Source organism: Cherax quadricarinatus, chromosome 30, assembly GCF_038502225.1.
Source record: "Cherax quadricarinatus isolate ZL_2023a chromosome 30, ASM3850222v1, whole genome shotgun sequence".
Lineage (NCBI taxonomy): Eukaryota > Metazoa > Arthropoda > Malacostraca > Decapoda > Parastacidae > Cherax > Cherax quadricarinatus.
The window spans coordinates 2519172-2534021 of record NC_091321.1 but is presented as its reverse complement, the minus strand read 5'-3'; the positions used below and the strand labels follow the sequence as shown (position 1 = coordinate 2534021).

Here is a 14850-nt window from a genome sequence, read left to right as displayed (position 1 = left end):
CATCTACCTGTGTGTCTGTCTTTCTGTCTACCTGTGTGTCTGTCTTTCTGTCTACCCATATCTACCTTTATGTCTACCTGTGTGTCTGTCTTTATGTCTACTTGTGTGTCTGTCTTTCTGTCTACCTGTGTGTCTGTCTATCTGTGTGTCTTTCTGTCTACCTGTGTCTGTCTTTATGTCTACCTGTGTGTCTGTCTTTATGTCTACCTGTGTGTCTATCTTTATGTCTACCTGTGTGTCTGTCTTTATGTCTACCTGTGTGTCTATCTTTATGTCTACCTGTGTGTCTGTTTTTCTGTCTGTGTGTCTGTCTTTCTGTCTACCTGTGTATTTGTCTTTCTGTCTGCTTGTCTGACTCAGAGCCACTCATTAAGAGTGTAATTGGTCTTGAAGATGCCATATTAATAATGATAATAACAATAATAATCACTGAGGCACATTAAATGTGTATAAAACATTAATATAGACATTTTGCTTAATCCATCTATGATTTTTTTTTTCAAAATTATATAATAAACATGCTACATAACATATAAATATATAAATTAACAAATATGAGATGTTTTTCTGGTTGGCTTGACAGAGCGAACAGAAACCATTCGTGTCCAGGCTGGCAACAACAACAACGTTTGTTTACATAACTCGCCAACCTTCTACACTCATTCATTTAACCTTGTTTACTCACCTCTCACTCTACATTAAGACAACAGATATTTTAAGGTAAGTAATGAGTGGACACGATTATTATATTATAGCTTAATAATAATATTATTATTAATATTAGCACATATGTATTACTGTAATAATAATAATAATTATTATTAATATTATTAATTTAGGGCACTGGAGCACAGATCCACTGTACAGCACTTTGTCTGGAATTTTTGGGTTATCCTAGGTAATTTATAATATGTATGATAACTTGACTTATGTGTAAATGTGAGAGTGAGAGTGAGAGAGAGAGAGAGAGAGAGAGAGAGAGAGAGAGAGAGAGAGAGAGAGAGAGAGAGAGAGAGAGAGAGAGAGAGAGAGATACAGAGAGAGATACAGAGAGAGATACAGAGAGAGATACAGAGAGAGATACAGAGAGAGATACAGAGAGAGATACAGAGAGAGATACAGAGAGAGATACAGAGACAGATACAGAGAGCGAGCCACATTCGGTCAGCCAGTCAGCCAACCACCCACCCACCCGGCCACCCACAGACCCGGCCACCCAGCTGGACATGTATTACACATATTCCAGAGTTGTTTCTCTTTACTTAGGGTATAGGTTATACTACATTCTGGCAGGATGACACTACCAGTGGTATTCTCCCATTCCACTGTGTCGAAAATACATAAAGATAATAGTAACATATGATACTGTATGCAATGTAAAATTTACAATACAGATCACTACCATGTATACATTATATACAATACATAATTAAAATATAACAATAGAAGTAAATTATGGTAAAAAGAATGAAATAATGATTGTACATTACATTACAGTATTATGTAGGTAGTTTATATAGGAAAGGTTTGACATTATGCCCTACCCAATATGTCGGCAATTTTCAAAGGTTCGACTTACGTCCATTTTGACTTACGACCGGTTGGTCGGAACCAAGCTTGGTCGTAAGTCGGATGGTAGGCGTATAAAACTCTTTTTCGATCTTCTTGATATTTCCAAGCTGAATGCTTATAACATTATGCCCTACCCAATATGTCGGCAATTTTCAAAGGTTCGACTTACGTCCATTTTGACTTACGACCGGTTGGTCGGAACCAAGCTTGGTCGTGAGTCGGATGGTAGGCGTATAAAACTCTTTTTCGATCTTCTTGATATTTCCAAGCTGAATGCTTATAATATGTTGAAGACCAACAACAAACCTAAATATGGTGAATTTTGTTTGTCAGTTGTCAGACAAATAATATTCATGTACCAAGGAACAACACCTGCAACAGACCAGCGCCCACAAAATTGACAACACATACCCTCTCGTCTGAGGACTGGTGATCACTACCCCATACAACTGCCTCCTTTCAGGAAAACTGCTCAAAAGAGGTGTTTGTCCGTGCATATACCACAAAACGCCCACAAAAACGAAGAGACACTCATTTTATGTGTGAAGAGTGTAAAATACCATTGTGAATATACCCATGTTTCAAAGAATTCCACAAATTGCAGCAGTTCTAGGAAAGTGTCCAGTGACTGTACATTTGTATATACACCTACCATCAGACTTACGACCTGCTCGACATACGACCATTTGACTTATGACCTTGTTTCCTATGCCAAATTTCTGGGAAATAAACAACTGTTTGTGTTGTACACAGTGTTTATCCTCACCCTTACAGTATAAAATACAGTACTAACAGCATAAATAGTAAAGTAAAAAATAAAATACCAAAATAAAACAATAAAATAAAGTCATTACAAAAATGTGATGTTGATATTCAGCAGTAAGGTTCGACTTGCATCCATTTTGACTTACCATCAGTTTCTCGGAACCGAACTCGGTCGTAAGTCCTGTACCTGTATATTATAGAACAATAGTAATAAATTTTTTTTGTATTGTGTAAACAAGTTTTGTAAACAATATATTGATGAGAATGTTTGTGCACTTATTGTGTTGCATACAATGAGTGTATATATGTACATTGCACCTTTGGTCTCACAGGCCACATAACTTACCTGAAAAAAACAAAGTAGTGGAAAAATCAAGAAACCTTTGAATGGGAGTAAAAAAAAGGTTAACCGGTGAGTGGCATTCGCCACTGTTGCCATAAGTGGCTCATTTTCTGCTAACTTTATGCCTCTATATCTCGGTAAGTGCTGATCGCAAGAAAATTTTTTGCCTTAAAACACTCGGCAAATTAATCCTAAAATTTTAGTACGAATTTTTTTTTTTTTTTTCGAATATTTTTCGACAGAGGAAGAGTTTCAGAATTGGGCTTGCAACAGACAAAGGTTAATAGTTCTTGTTCTTGTTTATTTCCTCTTACCTCCATGGGAAAGCAAAACAAGAATTCTTCCTCCGTAAGCCATGTGCATCGTAAGGGGCGACTAAAATGCCAGGAGCAAGGAGCCTGTAACCCCTTCTCCTGTATACATTACTAAATTTAAAAAGAGAAACTTTCATTTTTCCTTTTAGGTCACCCTGCCTCAGTGGGATATGGCAGATTTTTTGGAAAAAAAAAAAAATAATAATCACTCTGGGGCATTTTAACCTTTTCACTGTCAAGACCCCTGCTCACAAACTTGCCCTCAGTGTCAAAGAATTAAAAAAAAAAAATAATTTTTTTTTTTTCTAATGAAATGATAAGAGAAACTTTTCCTGATGTAATGACACCAAAATGACCAAATTTGATGGAAAACTCATGGAATTACGCTCTTGCGAAGTTAGCAGTCTTGACAATATATACGCATCGGCGATTTCGCCCATTTTGAGCCCTACTCTCAGCCAATTATATTGTTCCAGTCGACCAAACTCATAGCTATTTTGCTAGAACTCTATTTGTTCAATAGACTGAGTACAAGAAATTGCCCATTTACCAATTTCAACTACCCAGATACAGTGGTCAAAAATTAGCAATTTGGCCAATTTCACACAAATTTCAAAAGATGCTAATTTCAAAATAGGATCCAGAATAAACAATGCAGACATTCCTGGCACTAAAATAACATTTTCTCAGCTCATTAGTCACGTCTTCAGGCCTCTCCAATATTACTCTTGCTTTCCATTTTGAATTTTTATTCACACAAAAAATAGAGGGTTTCCTGTTATGGAGACTACTGCATTACTGTAATAATTGTAAAAATAATGTCAACCCATTTGTGACTGCATATCAGACTGGCCAATTATTGGATGGTGACGCCATTTGTTTACTCTTGAATGTCGGCAAAAATCGAACATTTCATCGTGAAACCAATCAAAATCATCTCTATTTCTGTAATATATCTTCCATTCTATCAAATGAGACCAAGAAAATGAGAATACAACTATAAATTCCATATGAAAATACACCTCAAAGTCAGCATTTTAAACCAAAAACTCAGTTGGATTTTTTTTTCTCATTATGCACTGTGTGCTGCAGGATTTTTTTTTTTATACTGTGCACAATAACCACACAGACCCATTCTCTCACATGTAGGTCTACCAGCCTTCTCCCCTTAGATTTGAAGCCGCTAGAATTTTGGTGTAATACTACAACACCAACACTGGCTTGCAAGCCGCAGTACTACGGCACCGACAGTGAAAGGGTTAAATGTTGTATATTAAATTATTATAGACATTTTCATTAATCCATCTATGATATTTTTTTAAAATTATAAAAGAAACATGCTACATAACATATAAACATAATACATATACCCACAATAGAACAAACTGACATAAATATGAAATGTGGTAGCCAGGCAGCTTGAACGAGTGACAGAAAGAATTCCATTTTCTCTAGTCCAACATCAGAAAAAATGTGTACATTACAGTATTACTGTGGATAACTGTAGAAAATTATTCCTATTGTATGCCTTCACTCATAACGTCATTCACTCTAAAAATGGTGTGTTGCATGAGAATGTTGCTGTTTATATTTATTCTACTGCATCAACGTGAAGACAACTTGTACACAATGACAGGTGTTTGTATTGTGGGGTAAAAGCTTCATGAACATATGCGAAATGAATGTGTAGGGGTCGAGGACGACCCCTACCCCGCCTTCTTTCCCCTACAGATTTAAATGCTCTCCATGTCATCCTACTTTGATCCATTCTCTCAAAAAACATTCTGCCTGAGCTTTCATAGTGTTCATTCTCTCGATCACCATTCGAGAAGAAATTAACTTGTTCCAAATATCATCTGTAAGTGCATACTGTCACTACTCAGATGTTAATAAGTAGAGGGATTCTCTGTACTAAGAGACAAAATCATTATTTGCATTTTTATTATTTTAGAACAAAATAAACTTTCTTTAATCTCAAACATATGCTTTTAGCTGAATCTTTTAAGATAAGAATGAAGAGTTATCACTTACACCACCAATTCCCAGTCTCATGACCTGGCACACAACACAAGTCACTAGGAGACTTTGGTATAGTCGCAAAAGATCATTAGATTTTAAATGCTAAAAAAGTGTCTAAAAAGCTGAATTGATACTGACCACCAATGCATATTATTTTCTTTCCTTATTTCATCATACAAGCATAGATGAATCCCTGGAGTCAAAATGTGATCCTAGAGATCCCTATGCAGCCCCAAAGTCAGAATGGTGTAGTCCTCAAGGTCCCTATGAATTCAAACGTGGAGGTGAAGTTCTCAAGGTAAACATCAATCTCCAAAGTTAAGGTGTGGTCCTAGTAGGCCCCATGAATTTGCAAGGTCAAGATGTGGTTCTAGAAGTCCTCATTAATCCAGACATGGAGATGTGGTCTAGAGATTCCCACAAATCTCCAAAATCACAAGGTGTGGTTCTAGAGGTCCCCTTGAATCTCCAGTCATAGAATTATAATTCTGGAGGTTCCCAATGAAAGGTCCCAATGAAAGTCAAGGTGTGGTTCTAGAGGTCCCCATGAAAGTCTAGGTGTGATCTTAGAAGGTCCCCATGAGGGACCCTGACCCTGAGGCCAGGGTCCCTCACAAAGTTCTACATCAAGAGCTCTGCTCATGCTGTGAGTGGTAAATTTTGGCCTGGATGAGAGAATGAGTGTGGTGAGTGTGCAAAGTATAAAAAAAAATCCTGCTGCATGCAGCGTTTGATGGGAAAAGCAAAACTCTGACAGTATGAATGGTTTATAATAGTGACTCGGAGCTATTTTCTAGGAAGGTTTTATGGTTGTGTTGGCTTTTTCTTGGTATCAATTGATAAAATGAAAAACATACTACTGAAAGAGAAATTATTTTGGTTGGTTTCATGACCAAAAGTAATTATAAATTGGACTCAAATTTGCAAAAATAATAGATTTATGCTGATTTTCCTGAGGACTGGTAAGGCTACCCAACACCCACCAGTATGTTTAATGGGTTTTAATAGGTCTAATTCAATTACTGGGACACTGTAAACCATGACCAATCATTCATACCTACTTGTATGAATCTTATTGTAGCGAGTTGGCCCAGTGGCTAACGCGTCAGTCTGGAGGTTTATGACTCTCTGATCGTGGGTTCTAACCTCACCCATGGCATGGCTTGTTTGCAATTGTGTCATTATGATTTCATGAGTCATTCCTGGTTATATTTTATTATCTGAGAAATAGAATAAATCTTCTATTTTTGTGTGATTATGAGTTCAAAATGGAAGGAAAGTGTAATATAGGAGAGGCTTGGGGATGTGATTAATGAATAGAGGCAATGTTGTTTTAGTGCCATAAATGTCTACATTGTTTATGTTGCCTTTTACTTTTCAATTGGTATTTTCTGAATTTTGTATAAAATTGGCCAAATTACCAACTTATGTACACTTTATAGAGTTGTAATAATTGAATGGGCAGTTTCTTGTGCTCAATAGATAGGGCAGAAGGCATACTAGTGAAATAGCTAAGAATTTGGTTGAATGGACTAACAGAATTACAGCGAAACCCTGGATTTCGCCCCATGCTGATATCGTACAATTCGGGTTTCGACTACTTTTTAGGGCAAAATTTTACCCCGGGTTTTGTACTTCTGCTCAGAAATCATCCCACCCCAGACGCAGCCGCTCACACGTATGTGACTCAGTCTGCCTCTGTCACTTGTTCAGTGAGCAATACTTCGTGCATTCATCCAAAACATTGGTGGTAGAGGGTGGTAGTGATGGTGGTAGAAGGTGGAAGTGATGGTGGTAGAGGGTGGTAGTGATGGAGGCAGAGGGTGGTTCTGGTTGTGATGGTGGTAGTGTGTGGTAGTGATGGTGGTAGAGGGTGATAGTGATGGAGGCAGAGGGTGGTTCTGGATGTGATGGTGGTAGAGGGTAGTTGTGATGATGGTAGAGGGTGGTAGTGATGGTGGTAGAAGATGGTAGTGATGGCAAACAAATGAAGAAGTTGAGAAGCTGTTGCTGGTGTAGATCAATGAAAAACAGATAGTGGGAGACAGTGTTGTTGAGGTGATAATTTGCGAAAAGGCAAGGCAGTTGCATGCGGATCTCGTAAAGAATATACCAACAAGTCTTCAATAACGGTAAAAGTTATTTAAATGTTCATTAATCCATTAAACTTAGTGCTTTATATTTATTTCCCATTGCTTTATTGCATTATTCTTTATAAAATGTATTTTTTGTTAATATTTTTGGGTGTCTGGAATGGATTAATGGGATTTACATTATTTCTTATGGGAAATATTACTTTGGTTCTCGTCCATTTTGGATTTCAACTGACCTTCTGGAATGGATTAAGGATGAAAATCGGGGTTGCAGTGTAACTTAAAACTGGAATTAAAGTCAGCAAAATCAGCAATGTATAAATTGCACCCAAACCACTATCTTTGTGCCTATGAAATTCTGCAACATTTCCATCAAATTTTGTAATACTGTATTAGTGTCATTACCTTCAAACAAATATTATCTACCATTTTGGAAGAACTTTTTTTTTCAAGTGGACACTGGGAGCAATATTTATTTTGGGGGTTTGAACTGAGGTGTGGTCCCAGACATCCCCATTAATCACCACTATAACAAACATGTGGTCCCAGACATCCCCATTAATCACCACTATAACAAACATGTGGTCCCAGACATTCCCATTAATCACTGCAATATAAGAGGTGTAGTCCTGGAGGTCCTCATGAATCTCCACAATCACAGTGTGATCCTGAAGGTCCTCATGAATCTCCACAATCACAGTGTGATCCTGAAGGTCCTCATGAATCTCCACAATCACAGTGTGATCCAGAAGGTCCTCATGAACCTTCACAATCACAGTGTGATCCTGAAGGTCCTCATGAATCTCCACAATCACAGTGTGATCCTGAAGGTCCTCATGAATCTCCACAATCACAGTGTGATCCTGAAGGTCCTCATGAATCTCCACAATCACAGTGTGGTCCTGGAGGTCCTCATGAATCTCCACAATCACAGTGTGGTCCTGAAGGTCCTCATGAATCTCCACAATCACAGTGTGATCATGAAGGTCCTCATGAATCTCCACAATCACAGTGTGATCCTGAAGGTCCTCATGAATCTCCACAACCACAGTGTGATCCTGAAGGTCCTCATGAATCTCCACAATCACAGTGGGGTCATGGAGCTCCTCATGAATCTCCAAAAATCATAGTGTGGTCCCAGAGGTTCCCATGAAACAAGAATCTGAAAATACCAATCAAGTCTGTCCCTATAATAAGTTTCATCTCAGATTTGGTTCAGTTGATGTTGAAGGAACCAAGTCCCTTTCCATACTGCTTTAACCTCATTAACACTGAACTGTATGAAAAATAGTGTCCAGAAAGAGGAGATTCTGGAGTGCAAAATCCAGTAAGTACATTCTGAGCAAATCCTATGATTGGTTTTTAATTCAGGCATCATGTGCCATGCCAAATTAGGCACTATAGAAAAAATCAAGATATTCACAGGAAACACTTAAACAAAAATGTTGCATAATTGAATCATGTAAATTTAAATCACAAATTTGGAATTTTGGCTGTACTATACAAAATTATGCAGAACAATATATTATGATACTGTACTGCATAATCATGATCCTACATTTTTTACCAAAAATTTGTAAATAAGGAAAATTTTTAGCAGTTACTATTCAAGGGTATGAAACAGTATATTAACAGGTTGCATTAAATCTACAAAAGAGAAAGTGAGGTATCATTATTGTCAGCCTCACAGTCATGACTAGTGTCATAGCTGAGCCTCACAGTCATGACTAGTGTCATAGCTGAGCCTCACAGTCATGACTAGTGTCATAGCTGAGCCTCACAGTCATGACTAGTGTCATAGCTGAGCCTCACAGTCATGACTAGTGTCATAGCTGAGCCTCACAGTCATGACTAGTGTCATAGCTGAGCCTCACAGTCATGACTAGTGTCATAGCTGAGCCTCACAGTCATGACTAGTGTCATAGCTGAGCCTCACAGTCATGACTATGGTATCATCATGGCTGAGCCATGATATCATAGTAATCACAACGATGAATACTGTTACTGAGCAAGCTTTATAATCATACCTAGCACCATGGCCGAGCCTTGCAATTATTATTATAATCACAGTTTAGCTTTAGTCATAACTATCATAATGGCCAGGCCTCACAGTTATGACTTAAAATCTCCAAAGCCTCACTTCAATTATACAGCCATGGCTTAGTTTGTTAGTTTAATATGTTTATTATGCACCCCTTACCCATCTTGTGGGCAGTAGTCAAAAGATTACAGAGGTACATAATGGGTCCAGGGACTGGGCCCCAAAGTTTTAATAGCTGAGCAAGTTACAAAAGTAATGAGCTCCAGACAGCTCTGGTCACAATCATGACAAATTACAAAGGTATTTACAGATTACAGAGGTACATAATGGGTCCAGGGACTGGGCCCCTAAGTTTTGATAGATGAACAAGGTACAAAGGTAATGAAATCACAAGTTACAAAGGTAATGAATTATCTAAGTAAGTAAATTTACTTACTTATATTTATATATAGCTACAATCATGAACAAATTATAGAGTAATGAGCAATTCACATGTTCACACCAGGTCACAACTATAATGAGTTATTGATGCAAATATTAATTGTTGGGTCACACACACACACACATGCGGGGCCAGGAGCTGTGACTCGATCCCTGCAATCACAAGGTGAGTACACACACAAAAACACACACACACACACACACACACACACACACACACACACACACACACACACACACACACACACACACACACACACACACACACACGTGCAAAGGTTTGCAACAACACTAGTCCCAAAGCTAAAGGGTATGTCCTACGAGGAGAGGTTAAGGGAAATCGACCTGACGACACTGGAGGACAGGAGAGATACAGGGAACATGTTAATGACATATAAAATACTGAGAGGAATTGACAAGGTGGACAGAGACAGAATGTTCCAGAGATGGGAGACAGTAACAAGGGGACACAGTTGGAAGTTGAAGACTCAGATGAATCACAGAGATGTTAGGAAGTATTTCTTCAGTCACAGAGTAGTCAGGAAGTGGAATAGTTTGGGAAGCGATGTAGTGGAGGCAGGATCCATTCATAGCTTTAAGAAGAGGCATGATAAAGCTCATGGTGCACGGACAGTGACCCAGTAGCGGTCAGTGAAGAGGCGGGTCCAGGAGCTGTGACTCGACCCCTGCAACCACAACTAGGTGAGTACACACAAGTATACATACGTACAAGAGCACAAGCACTCACACATATATGAGTACACAAATATACATGCAAACACACACACACACACACACACACACACACACACACACACACACACACACACACACACACACACACACACACACACACGTGGTAATGCTTTATTTACAGGGAGCAAAGTCGGTATTTTTTCCAGAATGGTCTGTAATATACCACTGTGGATAAAATACTTTGACATATCTTGAACATTTCTGAGTGAGTTGTCTCTAAATTCATTCATTTTTCTCACACTCCAGTACATAATGACGCAGGGTGTGACTATAGTCCATCTGGCAAAGTTTGCATTTCGTTTGGTCTACATCTGGTGGTGGTGATTTAACCTGTCAAAAGATATTTGTAACCCAGCTGGAGCCGGGCGGTAGTAACACCCAAGAGTCGGCTTATTTTGTTGGATGCACCATAGACATGTGGCTCCTCCTGCATGATAGAATGATGATAGATGGACTGACTGGTGTCAATCTCCCTGAGTCTTAAGGCAACAAAATTCAGTTGAAGTTCTTTTTGCATTATTGTTCTCAAACTGCTACCTGACAAGCCAAGATTGTAATCTACCCCCTCTTTGAAAGCATACAGCTTAGCCAATTTATCAGTTCTATCATGCATCCGAAGACCAATGTGAGATGGAATCCACAGCATGTGCATAGCCATGGCTATAGCTTAATTTAATTTTGATATTTTCTTGAGATTTCCCCCAAAAACTTTGTGAATACCTTTTCAAAGTTCAAACCATTTTTTAACATTGCTGAATTTACAGGCAAATGATGTTATTCTGCCTCTAGATAATTTCGAAACCCTGCCCTCTGATATATCTGTGACTGATTTTGAGAGTTTTCCTACTCTCACACCCTGGCCTGCGGCAAGAATGTTCCGTTGACTGCTTGGTCAATCGGGCTGTTGGTGATGGCAGCCCACTGGCCCACATATATCCATCACATGGTTGAATACTTCTACATTTATATTGGCAGTATTGTAAGAACTGCTTGTAACAGGAGCCAATCTCAATTCCACAGGGCTAATTTATTATTAAGATGTAATCCACTGATGAAGCCTTTCCTCCTTTCCCCCTCATCCCTACCCTCACACACACACTTCCTCCCTCCACCCTTGCCATGAAAATAAATTCAGCAGTAGCTACTGTGTCTGAAAACTTGACTGGATGAATATTCATGTATGCTACCGTGTGGTGTGTCATACAAATATACAAGTAATTCAATAAGAAGAAAATTCACCAAGACATTTTCAATTAATGTATAAAACTGAAACAGCAGAAGAAAATAATTGTTAAAATAATAAAAAAAATTTGAGACAAGAATGAATAAACAAGTACAGTAATGTAAACTTTGTTTTCCGTAAGCTAAACCAACTTCAGAAGGTTATAAGCCAGAAATATTATGCAATATTTTACACACCTCAAATTTATCTCTCTTATGTGGTTTAGCAACAATGGAGAGCAGTGTGATGAGCACTCTTGATGTGCGAGACACAGTTGCTGGTGCTGGGTGACGAACACCTTTTAACAAGTGACCCACCAATGCAAAATGGAAGTTACCTGTAAAAACAAATGCACAAATTTGTTACTAGAAAGTTTGGCTGCTTGGTGAAGTTCAGTGATATTTAATAATATAAACTGTATAATATGAAGTGAATTTTACAACAGAACAGATTTTTTGTGCAAATTGAGATTTTAAGGTAAGGTTAGATTAGGTTAAATTTGTTTAAATCATGGTAGATTAGGTTAGGTTTAGTTAGATCATGTTATGTTAGGTTAGTTGAGGGAGGGCTAGGTCAGGTTACATCAATCAATATCAAGTTAGGTTGGGTTACCTAATAATGCAATGGTCAATACTGAATTTAGGCAACAGAACCTAACCCAACTAAACTTAGACCAATATAACTCAATATAAGCCAATGTAGCCTAACCTAACCATACCTAACCTATCCTAATATAACCTAACCAAACATAACCAAACTAAACCTAACATTACAAAAAAAAAAAAGGGTTTAATTTTTAACCCTTTGACTGTCACAACCCCCAATCCTGAGGTGTCTCTTGGTGTCGCAAAATTGAAAAAAACAAATTATTTTTTCTTATGAAATGATAGAGAATCTTTTCCCGATTGTAATGACACCAAAAAAAACAAATTTGATGGAAAACTGACGGAATTATCCTCTCGCGAAGTTAGCGACCTCGGCGCTGTTTACAAATCGGCGATTTCGCCCACTTTGAGCCCTATTTTCGGCTAATTCCATTGTTCCAGTCGCCCAAACTCATAGCTATTTCTTTAGAACTCCATTTTTTCTATCGATTGAGTACAAGAAACTGCCCATTTACCGATTTCAACTACCTAATAATGTGGTCAGAAATTTGCAATTTGGCCAATTTCACGAAAACTAAAAAATATGACAATTTTAAAATAAGGTCCAGAATGAACAATGCAGACATTCCTGGCTATAAAATAACATTTTCTTTGCTCATCAGTCATGTCTCCAGGCCCCTCTGATATTACTCTTGCTTTCTATTTTGAATTTTTATTCAAACAAAAAATAGAAGACTTACTATTATGCAGACTACTGCAATACTGTAATAATTGTATAAATAACATCAACCCATTCATGACTGCATATTAGAATGGCTAGTTGGACATTTATTGAACAATGGCATCATTTGTTTACTTTCGAACATTGGCAAAATCAAACATTTCCCCTACTTTGAGCTCCATTTCTAGGTTCTTTTTATAGTAAAATCAATCAAAATCACCTCTACTTCTATAATATGTTTTCCATTCTATCAAATGAGACCAAGAAAACGAGAATACAACCATAAATACTATACGAAAATAGACCACAAAGTCGGCATTTTAATTAAAAAAAACGGTCGGAGTTTTTTCTCATTATGCACTGCGTGCTCCAGGATTTTTTTTATATGGTGCACACTGACCACACAGACCCATTCTCTCACATGTGGGCCTACCAGCTTTCTCCTTCTTGATTTGAAGCCGCTAGAATTTATGAGTGCAGTGGTCCCTCGCTTTTCGTAGTTCTCGGCAATCGTAAATTTCGCCAATCATAGGGGTATTTTCGTATAAACATGGACTCGCTTTTCATAGGTTGACTCGCGAATAGTAGTTTGTCCGGGATGCGTAAGCACGGTGTGAGCCGGGGAGGCCTCCCTACCCAGCGAGTCTGGCATTGTTTACCAGTGAGTGAAGGTCCCCTCAAGTGCTCCTACGAAATATTTCATAATATTCCACTCATTTTAGTGCTTGCAAGTACTAAATAAGCTACCATGGCTCGAAAGAAAGCTCCTAGTGCCAAGCCTGTGGTAAAGAAGGTGAGAAATATGTACAGTGACAAAGTCTTGGGCCATTTTAGGGAAGTGTTAAAGAGATGCCAGAAACAGAGCTCTCTCCACAGTTATTTTGCAAGACAGGACTCCAGTGACTCTCATGGTTGTCCTAGTGGCATTAAGAAACAGAGAAGAGAAGTAACCCCAGAAAAGCAACTGGTACCTGAGGTGTTGCAGGAAAAGAGGATTCCCCTTCCAAACCGTAAACAATCCAATCTCTCTCCTCCTCCAGTCTCCCATACACTAAGAAGAATCTCCAATAAAGGTAAGCGTTATGCTGTTAATGTTTCATTCATCATTTCCCATTGTATTGTTTATGTACTACATGTATATTTCATGTAAAAAATTTTTTTGTTTTAATACTTCTGGGTGTCAGGAACAGATTAATTGTATTTACATTATTTCTTATGGGGAAAATTGATTCGCAAATCGTAAATTTCGTTTGTAGTAGCTCCTCCAGGAACGGATTAATTACGGAAAACAAGGGACCACTGTATATATACGTCAAACACGGTACCTCGTAAGACGTATATATACTGCCGTGACAGTCAAAGGGTTAACATGCTGGCTGTCTCCCACCTAGGTAGGGCAACCCAAAAATGAAACACTTTCACCATGATTCACACTATAACTATCTTGCCAGAGGCGCACAGATACGACAATTTAGATGTCACTCTAAGCAGAAAATATCCCAAACCCCTCCTTTAGAGTGCAGGCATTGTACTTCCCACCTCCACTTTAACTTATCAACAAACTCCACTGAGTAGCTGAACACAATACTGACTGAATTTAATCATTATTTTAGCAACATTTTTGTTTGGAATGGTGTTTGGAATTTCAACATTTTTCACTCTGGTTATTTTACATATTGTTTACTGTACATATTGTTTATGTACATGTCGTGCCGAATAAGCCAAGCCAGCAAGTTAAGCTGCGCACATAAAAAAATATATTAGATACTAGTGTTCTGAGCTTGGATATGACAGTACAGTAGGGCCCCCATATATACGGCAGGTTAGGTTCCAGGCTACTGCCATAAAGTGGAACACTCTGTTTTCCCACTTATAATTGATTATAAATGCTAGCTGACAAGTTTACACTAACATACATTAAGTTAGCCATAGAATTAGGCATTAAAAACAATAAAAAC

At 38.1% G+C, this 14850-nt stretch overlaps 1 protein-coding gene across 10 annotated transcripts in view; it reads right to left on the bottom strand.

Annotated features, from left to right (window-relative positions):
* The window catches only part of Nf1 (neurofibromin 1), a 644633-nt gene that overhangs the window by 192247 nt on the left and 437536 nt on the right, over positions 1-14850 (bottom strand). For all 10 annotated transcript variants that reach the window (XR_011392599.1, XM_053781766.2, XM_053781772.2 and 7 more), the window contains one exon: positions 11764-11903. Coding sequence is in view for 9 of the 10 variants with exons in the window: in XM_053781766.2 (XP_053637741.1) it covers positions 11764-11903 (140 nt within the window). In the remaining variant the exon portion in view is untranslated. The remainder of the gene's footprint in view (positions 1-11763; positions 11904-14850) is intronic.